The following is a 12,805-nucleotide window of genomic DNA, read 5'->3' as shown; positions in this document are numbered from 1 at the left end:
ACTGCCATGCTTTGGTTAGGAGCTGATTTCATGTGCAGCTGAATGTGGTATTTATTCACTCAGGGTGTAATTCACTCTGCGCACAGGGGGCTAGCATGATGCCCATGCACCACTCAAATCCTGTTTAAGCCCATAGGGATGATGGTTAGAATAATTTTACAATTGGAAAAGTGTGTGTGGTCACTCTCTCATAACTTGTAAATAAACAGCTGAACGGATTGTGCTCAAATTTTACCAAGGGCAGGAGTGGGAAATGGCTTTCAGGCAGAGAGAATGCATAGACAATCAATGCAAGAAAGTGAACTTTTCAGTAGATTGGTGTGTGTGAAATCCAGGGAATTACAATGCTGACTTTAACCATCCCTACCAGCTCCTGATACTGCAACATGTGAAAGTTCTGTTGTTTTTTTTCCTTGTGCGAGTTCACCCTATAACGCTCTCTCTTGTAGGCATGCATTTAAAGGGAAACAGAGGCTGTGCTGTTCAAACCAAGGCTAAATGAGGTGGAATCCAGACAAAGCCTCGGAGGGTGCTAAGAGCACACAAATAGACACAGTGCTGAAAATAAAACAGCCCCGGTGTTCCAATAATATGCAAATGCCATGCTCACTCCCTGGAATGAACACCCTTTCATTAACTCTACAGAGGGGCGTATTTTCCGTTTGCATCTAAATTATTCCATCCACCATAATGCAAAATAGGAAGAGAAGCAAGCAAAGCCCTCCCAGCAAGCTGGGAAGGGAAGTCTGCAGATGCATTTAGCCCTAATCTCTGGCTGGTGAAACCAAGGAGGAGGAGCTGAATGTGGTGTAGGGTGGTGGTGGTGGTGGTGGTGGTTGTTTTGTTTTGTTTTGTTCCCCTTCCCCACATCCCCCCCCCACCAATCCGTTGACTGAAGTGGGGCCAGGATGTCATCCAAAGTGCCTAGATTCTGTGGTGTTTGGTGCCAAATCAATAGGGAGTATAGCAAATGATTTTTTTACTTGTTGTTCTGCATTTGCCTACCTTTTCAGAAGGAATTAATGGCTTGCCTATGTGGAGAGTTAGGCTGTGAATCCACAGCACACTAGCTTGCTTTGCACTAACTGGCCATGTGGACCATGCTGCTGTGCATTAAACGGTCCATAGTGAGCTCTGACGTACAGCTGTTTGGAAACAGCAGTGCTGTAGCAGGGTCTGCATGGAGGCTCAATGTGCAGTAAACTAGTACGGTAGAGTCCACGCATGAACTCTCCATGTAGACAAGCCCTAGTAATTTTGGGTGCCTCCATTTTTTGGCTTCCAGCCTGAGACACAGGAAAGGGGTTGATTTTCAAAAGGCACTGAGCCCCCGTTCTCTGGAAATCAAGCGGTTGGGTGTCTCATGTTGGGCACCCAAAAATTGAGACACCCAGAATGACTAGTTACGGCTGAAAATTTCAGCTGTTGTTTTTTGAGGTAGTTTCTTGTTTTAATAGACTCCAACCTGAGGTCCTCTGGTGTCAGAGGAAGTGGAAAAAGTAAATTAAACCTCAAAAAGATGTCAAGGGGCAGCAAAAGTTTGCTAATTTACACACACACAGTTTGTCCAATAATCACGTGAAAATAATAATAATGAGCCAAATCCAGCAATCCTGACTTAGTCAAAGTCCCGTTAAAGTCAATTGGGAAATTGCCTGAGTCAGCGTAACCAACTGGTGAGTTGCAGGCCCGTGTCTGTACCCGATCCACAGAGGATATGAGCATATTACAGCCCCATCTAGGAAGTATTGACTCTAGCTCAAACTATAGCAGCTCATGCTGTTGGCTCTGGAAGTCAATCCCCAGTGTGTCGGCCAAGATGGCGGCTGTCACATCAGGACCTTAACATTTGGCTCCATAAAAAAGAAATGAATTGCCGTGTTATGGATATAACAGACTGTGTAGCGGTGTTTTAAAAAAGGGTGTCTGACAAGAACGCACACACTTTCAGAGAACATTCCCAGGCCACTTTGCAGCAGGAGGAAAGGTAAATATCACCAGGTCTCCTCTTCGGTTGTGAAGATCGATCTTCTGCAGCTTTCCGTAGGCTTCCAAATGATCTGGTCTTGTAACCGAATGAGCCCTTGACCGAGCCGCGTCATTGCCTCCAAGGTGCAGTACATACAATGGAGTGATTGACCCAGGCCCGGGGTGTGGAATGGACGGAAAGGAAGGATTTTAACTATAAACACTTGTATAATTGCCAATTTTTAACATGCTAACTGGCCAAATAATAAGTGTCTGCTGAAAAACAACCAGATAATAAGTCAAAGGGAGGAAGATATTATTCCCCTCCACTCTCCTTCTGTGTCATTCATGGCATGGAGTAGAAGAGCCGTCTTGTTATTCAGGTGTTAAATTATATAATGGGATGAAACTAACCTTTCCTTCCAGCTTGCATTGCCCTCCCCCTGACCTTGTAATATGAGGAATTCCACAGCAGTGAGTCAAACAGAAAAGGGTCCTGCTGGCATCCCTGGAGCTGATCTCTGATTCTTATGTAAGGCCCTGAGGGAAGTTCAGATCTGCGGAAAGGATTTGCCGTATTGTCGAGGGGTGTGCTTGGGTTACTGGATGAGTCTTGCCTAAATTGTCCAGGCAAAACAGCATCATGAAGAACCAATGTTGATAACGCAAATACTAGGCTGCATTTCATGTGTGAATGACAGTCTTCTGAACATCCGTTTGTCATTTCCCAGGCTGAAATTATCAAATGATGAAATCAAACATGCAATTTTAACAATGGATGAACAAGAGGACTTGCCGAAAGACATGTTAGAGCAGGTGAGTGACAGACGCTTACTGTCATGCTAATTGTTGCGCCTGGTTGTTAGTATTGGATGCCTTTCAAAATAAGGCAAAGACTTGTGACAGATTATTGAATGGTGGGCTTAAAATGACTCCGAAGGAGTAGCTGGGATTTGCGACACAGAAATGAGCTTGTCCCCAGAGCCTTTACAACACCTTCGCTCTCCAAAGCAGAGGATGTGCCACTCAGAAAATGTGACCTAAACAGTATTTACTGATCATGTTTTCATAACCACAGAGCCTTGTGCTCAGATTCCAGCAATGCATTTGACATCATAGGGGACTGCTCAGTCCAATCAATGGTTTGCTGTTGCTAGACAAAATCCCAATTTCTGGAAGTACATCAGATGAGGAGTCTCCTGCACCAGTGCTATTCCAGTTTTAGGCTCTCACTCCTTTTAAAACCGATGGAGTTCTGTTTGTGCATAGCTGGAGCAGTGCAGCAGTGAGTCTGGCCCCAGGTCCTTTCCTTGCAGTGCTGTTTTGCAGGTTCCCTGAGCTAGGGCTCACATTGGTATGCAGAGCATGAAGATGACATTCTGTTCAAGCTAGAACTGGCAAGTGTAGATTCATTGTGACTTCTGTGCACGCCATGTTACTTCCATACGAATCTGATTAGTCACTGGGACTCCCAGCCCATGAATGCGATCAGGCAATGTTGTCACAATCCTGATTTCTTTATTGATTGAACTCCTACAGGGCATTTGGCCCTTCACAAAGAAACCAGACACAAGGCTCCAGCTCCTTGGAGTAAGTGCTTTCATTCAGATCAGTGACACACAGTACATGGGGTGCAGTGGAGGTAGGAATTAGAAGTGAATCAAAAGGAAAGGCTTGTTATGTCCTAATGGAGGCGGGGCAGATGCCCCTCCTTGGCATGATTTTATTTAAAGAGCCATTTTATAAAAGCAGTAGGCGCCTGAGTGCGGTGATGCTTTTTGACTAACATCACCACACCTAGGGCTAAGCTCTCCGTGTGGGAGGGCAGCTCCGCACCCCGGAGTGCCTCATTGCTTGAGCAATGTTGTCTCTGGGGGACTCTAGCTCTGCCAGATCAATTCACTCCAGGCAGAAATGTGAAATTATGGGTTTATTTATCCGTTTAAAAAGTAAGGGCCATTGCTTTAGCCAAACATGCAGAATTCAAATGGCAAGTCAAGAGTCTTGGTCTTGCTGTGAACCCCTTTGCACAGCAGCATTGGCATAGTCAGCCAGCTGAGGAACCACCTGCTATGGGGATATCCCCAGATGGCAGTTCCCTGCCTTCCCAGACAAAAGGGGGCGCACGTTTAGTCCTCCTGTCCAGTCCCTAGGGGCTGCAGGCAGCTGGGTGTAATTGAGAGCTGCTCTGTGTTGGTTTATTCTCGTTGGAATTTCCTGAGGGCTGACTGTTTCATGCTCAGATGGCTGCACTGCTGGTGTCCATTTGGGAAGGCATGTCATCCACCAGCCTGGCACAGGGTCCCCTAGCCGGTGAGAGATGGTAACAAGTCACTTGGCGATGCTGGAATAGGAGAGCTTAGCATCAGTGAGGGGTCAAGGGCCGCCGCAAGCTGCAGGCTGCTTTGACCAGTTGTAGGTGTGTCACTTTAAGCAGAGGAGATGACACCATGGCTGCAAGCTCCCCCACGTGCTTTCCTCTGCCCACCAGCATCGCCTCCCTCTCACTCCAGTTCAGCTTCAATCAGCTGTTCCTTATCCAGCAGCTGATTTCAGTCAAGCAACCAGGCAGTGATGCTGGTGGTGCATTGACAGAAGACTGAGGGCCGCTTTCCCGGCAGTACCAAAGAGGCACTGATCTACATTCTAGCCAGCTCAATGCCTGAACTAAAATACCTGAGTTCTAATCCCAGCTTTGACATTCAATTGCTGTGAGACCTTGGTCATCTCAGGGAAATAAACAAGAGCTATCCACTGTCTGTAAAGCAGAGATAATACTTCTACCTCCAGAGCAGAGTTAGGAGGATTAATTAGCTGGAATATAATTTGCAAGTAAAAACACCCTGATGGCAACCAGGGCTGGTTAGAAAACAAGAATTCCATTTTCTGAAAAGTTTTGAGGTTTGTTATCATGGGGCTAAGACCTTTTGAAACTTTTCATGGAAAAAGCATGAGAGACACACCCCTGAATAGCTTGGTGGTGATGACACTCACCTGGAAAGTGGGAGACCCAGGAATCCCTGCTCTAGATCAGGCAGAATCAAGACATGAACCTGAGTCATCCACATCCTATTGTGGGCTCTTGAATAGTTTGGGGTGGTTCTCGCTCTCTGTTGCGTTCTGGACCTGGGGGAGGTGTTGGTGTGGAAGTAGACACAGCAATGTTTCATTTTCTATTCATTTGTTAATAAAGCCAAAGCTCCTTATAAGAAAGGGACTGCATAAAAACAAGTGTAGGTCTCATGTCTAAATTGTTTTTCCTTTTAGCTCCTGAAATTTGTTCCTGAGAAAGGCGATATTGACCTCCTGGAGGAGCACAAACATGAATTGGATCGCATGGCCAAGGCTGACAGGTTCCTCTTTGAAATGAGCAGGTATGCTTGCATCTACCAGCTGCAGAATGTCAGCAGGTTACACACTAGACCTATTGGAATGGCAGCTGAGCAGATTAGTCACAGTGCTTCTATAAAATATTTGGCTAATGGAGCTAGATAATCTTGTGTAATGCAGCTGGAGTCTAATGAGGCCTGGCTTGAAAATCCACTTGGATATTTTTATTTATTTTGCAGCTCACATATACTTGTGTGAGCCTGTTGCCTTGCTGCCCTGGGGATAAATTAGGAACTTCCATCTGCAACCTTCATCTCCCAATGCGGAATGCTTAAAGCTAGAACTCTCTGCAGAGAGTGTGGTTAAGAGTAGAAAGCACTGTCCAAATTATGCAAGACAGGAGCAATTTTTCCTTTCTCAGTGCTGTGGCCCAGATTCTCAGCTGTTATAAAACAGTAGAACTCTCATGGATTTAAACCAGCTGAAGATCTGGCCCTCTGTCTAGAAATTTTTACCATAAACCGTAGTTTGCATTACCCAGGGGAAAAAAATAACCTTGCAAACGGTGCTGCATTTTCAGGACCTATGAACATAAGGTTTGCCATGCTGGCAAAGATCTTCAAGCCAACAGATTCCAAAGCCTTGCCTCCAGCAGTGACATATCTTTAATGCTTCAGAGGAACTTGGCCAACTGTAGAGGGCAGCTTTTTTGGTACTGAAGACTCCAGGTTCTACATAGCTGGTAGCTGTGTTGTCTGTCTGTCTGTGCTGCTATGGCCCATTTCAAAAGTATTGAGCACTCTGTTCAGGAGAGCATCTCTGTTCAGGACAGCTCATGAGCACATAGAATCATAGAAGATTAGGGTTGGAAGAGACCTCAGGAGGTCATCTAGTTCAACCCCCTGCTCAAAGCAGGACCATGCTTAAGGCACATTGAATTCAATGGGACTGAAGTCTGTATCTAAAGTTAAGCAAGTGGTGATATAATGCCCTGAAGGGGGATGGACTTCAGCATGCATTTACCTGGATTGGGGCCTAAGAGATGGCAGTTTAAGGCATCATCTTTTCTGTCCCGCTACAGTTCAAAGAGAAAGGTGTTCTCAAGGTAAAATTGGCCCTTCCTGTCTGCAGCTGTGAATAGTGGAGTGGCTGAGTCCCATTGGTAGCAAATGAATTTCAATGTGTGCATCTTTTACTCTGACAGGATAAATCACTATCAGCAAAGGCTGCAGTCCCTTTACTTCAAAAAGAAGTTTGCAGAGAGAGTTGCAGAAATTAAGCCCAAGATTGAATGTAAGTAAATGGGGATTTTGTTGTTTGTTTTTATTGGTTTGCTAGACAGCTTTTGCTAGTATGTGAAGTATTCCCCAATTTTCACATCACTCATAAAGCCCAGACTCGCTCAACGTATTCTTCACAATAAAACCAAATATGTTTGTGTCTAACAAGGCCCTGGAATCCAGAAACGGAAATCTGTTTCTAAACAGCAATAGTTTCCCTCCTGATGCACTAGTGTATTGATTTGTTGTTGTAGCGTTGCCCTTTCAGTTTGTTTTTTAAATGGGGGTTGGAGGCAGAGCACTGAGGTTTTTATCTCAAAACTAAATCAACCCAAGCTATGTAGAGGTAGCAAATATATATGAAGAGGGAGAGGTCAGATTTTGGATGTATTGGTATCAACAGGATTGCTTTAAGGAAGAGGTGATTATTAATACTTTCAAATGTTTTGAGAAATTATTTAGAATAGCTTGAATTCATCAACCCCAATAGGTAGTTGTCAAGCTGGTTGGAGTGGCTCATGAATGTGAGTGCCAACCTCAGGGCAGCCTATTACAAGTCAGGGCTCAAATACCAAACTGGTTGTGTGATCTGTACTTAGATTTCACCAGCCAAGTATTGAGCATGAACTCCTCAAGCATTGTAACAGCCTTAACATGGAGCTACAGACAGTCCCCTTGGACACTTGGGACCTATTTTGACAGTTAGGCAAGCCTGCCTTTGTGATAGATGGTCCCTTACACCAAAAATCACAGCAATGCTCTGGTTACTCCCAGTCCCAAAGGACCAGTCACTTACCTCAGGTCAATGTACCTTAGATCTCTCACCAAAGACAACACTTGTAGCCTATTAACTGGGAAAAAGAAATGCGTTATTTACGAGGTTAAAGCAGGTAATATACATGCATAGATGAGTTACAGGCTTAGGTTTCAAAGGTAATAGAAACTGCTGTAATGTGCAAGCTCCGTATGGAAATTAGGGCTAAGCCAAGCTAAGCAGTTTGGGGGTCCCTTGCTTTTGCTTAGAAAAGTTTCCCTCTCAAATTCCAAACAGCACAGTGTTAAAGATCCTTTGGTCATGGATTTACTTTCGATGGGGTGAGGGTTCATGCACATCCCCTCTTCCTGGGTATGGGGGGAGTGATCAACAAAGTCTTTTATCCACTGATGTTCCACAATGGCTTGTCTGGTGTCTCTAGGCCTTCTTCGGGTCGGCAGGAGATGACACCTCTTGTGTTAAACTAGTACGCCTCTTCCCTGATATAACGCGACCCGATATTACACGGGTTCGCTTACAACGCAGTAAAGCAGGCCTCCCCCACAGCCAGGGTCTTGGAGGCAGGAGCTGTGGGGGGGAACTTCTGGGGGCTCCGCAGGCCCAGAGTGGCCCAGGTGATTAGCGGGGGGGGCCGGGAGCAGCCCGCTCCGCTTCCCTTGCCCTGGCCTGAGCTGTGTCTCTCGGGGGAGGGCCTTGGGGGAAGGGATTCCTCTCCTCCTCCTCACCCACCGCACTCACTGGCAGTGGCAGAAGTGGAGCAGCCCAGCCCCAGCCTGCTCTACTCTGCCAGTTCCCAGCCGTGGCGCTCCGCTTCCCGCCGCAGGTGAGTGTGTGGGGGTGTCTTTTTTTCCCCAACGTCACTGGCAGCGGGAAGCAGAGCACCGCAGCTGGGAGCTGGCGGAGTGGAGCGGGCTGGGGTAACGTTGCTCCGCTTCCCACCGCTGCCGGTGAGTACCTGTCAGGGGGTCGGGGCAGTCGGGACAGAGAGCAGGGGGGTTGGGTAGAAGGTGGGGTCCTGGGGGTGATTAGGGACGGGGGTCTCTGGAGGGGGCAGTCAGGGGACAAGGAGCATGGGGGCCAAAGCAAGTTCAGTATAACACTGTTTCACATATAACGCGGTAAGATTTTTTTGGCTCCTGAGGACCGCATTATATCGGGGTAGAGGTGTATGTCACACTTGGAAATGCTTCTCTCCTGACTGTGGGGTTTCCAATTTCAGAGCCAACACTTCTATAGTTACAAAGCAAACACTTAAATATTACCTTATGACATGGGATACAGGTATTACAAGTGAGCAACTCACAATGGTTTCATAAAGTCCAAACACTAACACATTATCAACTTCACATGTCTCTTAACAATGCTAACACACAGGTGAGCCGGCATGCATTTGTCAGTGCTCAGTGAGGCGAGGGGCCTTGGCATTAGCTGACACCTGGTCTGCCAGCATCACAGTGGTAATCTGCAACATTTGGTCTGCAGTTCCAGATAGCTTTTGTTGTGGTGGCTTGGTATTTAAAGTAACCATCAAACTAGTCTGTGTATTATGTATTGCAAGAACCTAACTGCAGCAAAAACTTTTTTTCCCCCCTTTTAGCAATCCGCACTGGCTCAAAGGAGGTGCTTCAGAGTAACAGCCTGAAGCAGTTGTTGGAGGTGGTTCTAGCCTTTGGAAACTACATGAATAAAGGCCAGAGAGGCAATGCCTTTGGGTTCAAAATCATCAGCCTAAACAAGATTGCAGACACGAAGTCCAGCATTGACAAGTGAGTGGCTCATCCTGTCACACTGGTGAAAGCATTTATGGATTTTGAATAGCTCAGAGGATCCATAATTACTCCCTTCTTCATAGGTGTGGGGGGATCAGTCAGTGTTTCACAATGTCTAATTTGGTTTCAGTGGGCCTCTTGTAAGCAAGACCTAATACCTTCAGTAGGAAGCCAGTATTTTATACTAGTTCATACATCTTCCCTGTTCGAGTTACACAGTTACAGAGGTTTACAATGCAAACACTCAATATAACTTTATACCGGGGGATACAGATGTTGTCTGTGAGATCAATACATGCAGCATCCTACAAACGTTTCATCAAGTATAAACACACTCTTATAACACTACTATCTGTTTTAACAATAGTAACACACAGGTGAGACAGACTGGTTTCCAGCTATGCATTTGTCAGTGTTCAGTGAGGCCTAGAGGCCTTGGCATGAGCTGGCACCTGGTCTGCCAGCATCACAATTGCGTTTCTGGGCATGCTCAAGGATACCTTAGACATAACAGTGTTAGGCACCTAAGAAATCCCTTGGACAGACACCAACCATATAACATCAGGGGGTTGAGGAAATGCCATTGAAATGATTCCCACCAGTTACCATGAGTAGGTTACCTCTGTGTCTCTAGCAGGCTCTGGGAAGGAACATTAGCGGATCCTGCAAAGGCAGGACCATTTAGGTTTCATGCACACCTCATTGTACTGTTCAGTCCGAAGATTGGGGTGGTTGATCACTGGGTCTGCTTTGAATGGAGTATTTGTGCTGCAGGCCAGGGGTGACTTTTGGTCCCTTTCTGTAGAGTTATAGATCAATTTATAAAATGCGCCTGAATACATCGCAGGGCGCATCCCCCACTTGGACCAACACAAGGAATTTTGCTGCCCTGAGCATCCCTCCAGTGCTGGGCCATGCAGCCAGGCCAGAGCTGTGTTGGTGGGGCACCCAGGTATCCTGCTGGTTCTGTGGGGAAAGGGATGGTTGGGAAGCCCCAGCTTCTCTCTCTCACACCCCACCCCAGCCTGTCCTGGAGTCGGGGGTTGGCCAGACTGGCTCCCAGCTCCAGTCACCTCATGGTGAATGAGAGCTGCTGCAAAGTGCAGGGGCTCCCTCGAAGGGGCTGCAGCCATGCTGGGGCAGCTCTCAGATGGTGCAGGGTGCGGTGAGAAGCAGCCAGGCTGGAGGCACCGGTACAAAATGGGCCCAGAGGCAGTCTGTGTCTAATGCTGGCACCCTACAAAATGTAATAAAACATGCCATTTCCTCTTTGCCAAAACGAGAGGGGAGGACACTTCTCTGGACTGTCTCCCTCCAGCCACCCTTTTCAGCAGGTGCTTGAGAGAATCCATGGGCCCTTGCCCTGTGACCTAGCTGTCAACAGACTTGAATTGTGTTGGACCAGGGGGGAATGACGTTGTAGAGCAGCGGTTTTCAAACTTTTGGTACTGGTGACCCCTTTCACACAGTAAGCCTCTGAGTGTGAGCCCCTTATACATTAAAAATGGAGGGGTAATTTAATTTGGGCCTGGAGCTGACAGCTCACGACCCCTAGGCAACCACCTTGCGATCCCCTGAGGGTCACGATCCCCAGTTCGAGAACCCATGTTCAAGAGTGTAGTGCCCTCCACTGAGAATCCTTGATCACCAGCCCCTAGGTGTCTGCTTGTAGGGGCTCCTGGCCTGAGCTCCCCAGTTGACCTCTGCTCCTGTGGGGAGAGAGGCAGCCTCCATGACAGCCAGATACAAGCCCTGTAAGAAATTATAAACCAAAGTCCATACCTGGAACTGCATAGGAAATGGATGCAGTTCCTAAAGCACCGAGGTAACATGTCCCCTGCATCTAACGTTGCCTAACAGGCAAGCAGCCACCTTCTACACCAGGCCTGGGTGGAGAGCATCAGCCACCTCTGGGGTGGAATGCAGTTGTTGTTTGACAGTGTGCCCAATGCTACCCTGCCATCGGGACAGGAAGTGAAGAATGTTGTAACTAATTGGAACTCCCGGAAGAGTTTAGACACGTAGAATGTAATGACCCAAATAAGAATTTGGCCAGGATACTGGGGCTAATACCCAACTTCTGAGGCTAGTGACAGTTTAATGTCTGTAATGTCGTCTTTCTTTTATCATAGGAACATCACCCTTTTGCACTATCTCATAACTATAGTTGAGAAGAAATATCCCAAAGTCTTCAGTCTTCATGAAGAGCTGCGAGACATCCCTCAAGCAGCCAAAGTAAAGTAGGTAGAAGTTAAGGTGGCAACTTTAAACCAACAGAATATTGTACGTGTGATAATATTCCTGCGTTCTTCTTTGCTTGCATTTCTTCAGATGAGCTCTCTCCCCGACCAGTGTCTGGAATCCACCATTTAGAGAGAGAGGCTGTTGACAAAGCACACGTCAACTGTAGAGGGTTTTAAACCCCTGACTTAACAGAAAAGAATTGTAAATCTCTTAATTGGGACAAGATTAGAGCCACTCAGAACAGCCGTGTCCTGTTACGCTTACTGCAGAAGCCTTTATACTCTGTTTATGAATGTAGACGCAATTTTAAAATGAATGAATTTTGTACAAAGATGGGGTTGCAGATATAGGTCAGATATTTCAATATGAATGCAATGGCATTGTCTGCACAAATATGTGTACTCCTTTTTCTGCATGTGACCTGACTTTAGGGCATGCAAAGCGGGGAGCTGTTCACCCAAGCATGTCTAAACCAATAATGCAAGCCTTGTGGCATCTGCTGCATTCTTTGAAAATGTGGCCCATTGCTTACTAAATTCTGCCCACTTGTTTTTTAAACCAGTTGCAAGTGGATTGGATTTCTCTATAACCAGACTGAGGCCCTGGTTCAGTAAAGCTCTTAAGCACATGCTTAAGTCACACTAAAATGAATGAGGTTTCAAAATGTGTATGCTTTGCTGCTGTGGGGTTTGAGTGTGTATTAATAACTCAAAGGTGCAGGCATGTCTAAGGCTGAACTGCATGTGTCTGAGGATATATTGATACATATTAAAAGGGACAATGTTAGATTGTTTAATCCTAAATTCTCGGGTTGGGGTGAGATGGATATGTGTAGAATTTACAAAACCTCGTAATGGCCTGTGTTTTTTTAGTTTCAAAGGGCCCTTTTAATGCAAAGTTTAGATTCACTGTCCAAGACCAGTGACATGCAAAATGCCATCACCAGGTAGACCGGTCAAGAGGATGCTTGGACCTGGTGTTGAATATGGGTGGAGACACAATGGGAGCAGAGAGTAGTGTTTGGGGTGGGGGAGGCCTTATATAAATGATTGGAATAACAGAGACTTGGTGGGATAACTCACATGACTGGAGTACTGTCATGGATGGTTATAAACTGTTCAGGAAGGACAGAGGGCAGAAAAGGTGGGGGAGTAGCACTGTATGTAAGGGAGCAGTATGACTGCTCAGAGCTCCTGTACGAAACTGCAAAAAATCCTGAGTGTCTCTGGATTAAGTTTAGAAGTGTGAGCAACAAGAGTGATGTAGTAGTGGGAGTCTGCTATAGACCACCGGACCAGGGGATGAGGTGGATAAGGCTTTCTTCCGGCAGCTCGCAGAAGCTACTAGATCGCATGCCCTGGTTCTCATGGGTGACTTTAATTTTCTTGATATCTGCTGGGAGAGCAATACAGCGGTGCATAGACAATCCAGGAAGTTTT

General features: G+C 46.4%; 1 protein-coding gene across 2 annotated transcripts in view; it reads left to right on the top strand.

Moving 5' to 3' along the window:
- Window positions 1-12,805, top strand: part of DAAM1 (dishevelled associated activator of morphogenesis 1) — a 187,739-nt gene that overhangs the window by 160,197 nt on the left and 14,737 nt on the right. For both annotated transcript variants that reach the window (XM_084632792.1, XM_084632791.1), the window contains 5 exons: window positions 2,700-2,784; window positions 5,236-5,342; window positions 6,503-6,591; window positions 8,951-9,119; window positions 11,255-11,362. In XM_084632792.1, coding sequence (XP_084488918.1) covers window positions 2,700-2,784; window positions 5,236-5,342; window positions 6,503-6,591; window positions 8,951-9,119; window positions 11,255-11,362 — 558 coding nt within the window. The remainder of the gene's footprint in view (window positions 1-2,699; window positions 2,785-5,235; window positions 5,343-6,502; window positions 6,592-8,950; window positions 9,120-11,254; window positions 11,363-12,805) is intronic.

The sequence above is a fragment of the Lepidochelys olivacea genome (assembly GCF_965140295.1).
Source record: "Lepidochelys olivacea isolate rLepOli2 genome assembly, chromosome: 6".
Lineage (NCBI taxonomy): Eukaryota > Metazoa > Chordata > Testudines > Cheloniidae > Lepidochelys > Lepidochelys olivacea.
Note: the sequence above shows the minus strand (reverse complement) of the source record. Positions and strands in the feature narration are given on the sequence as shown.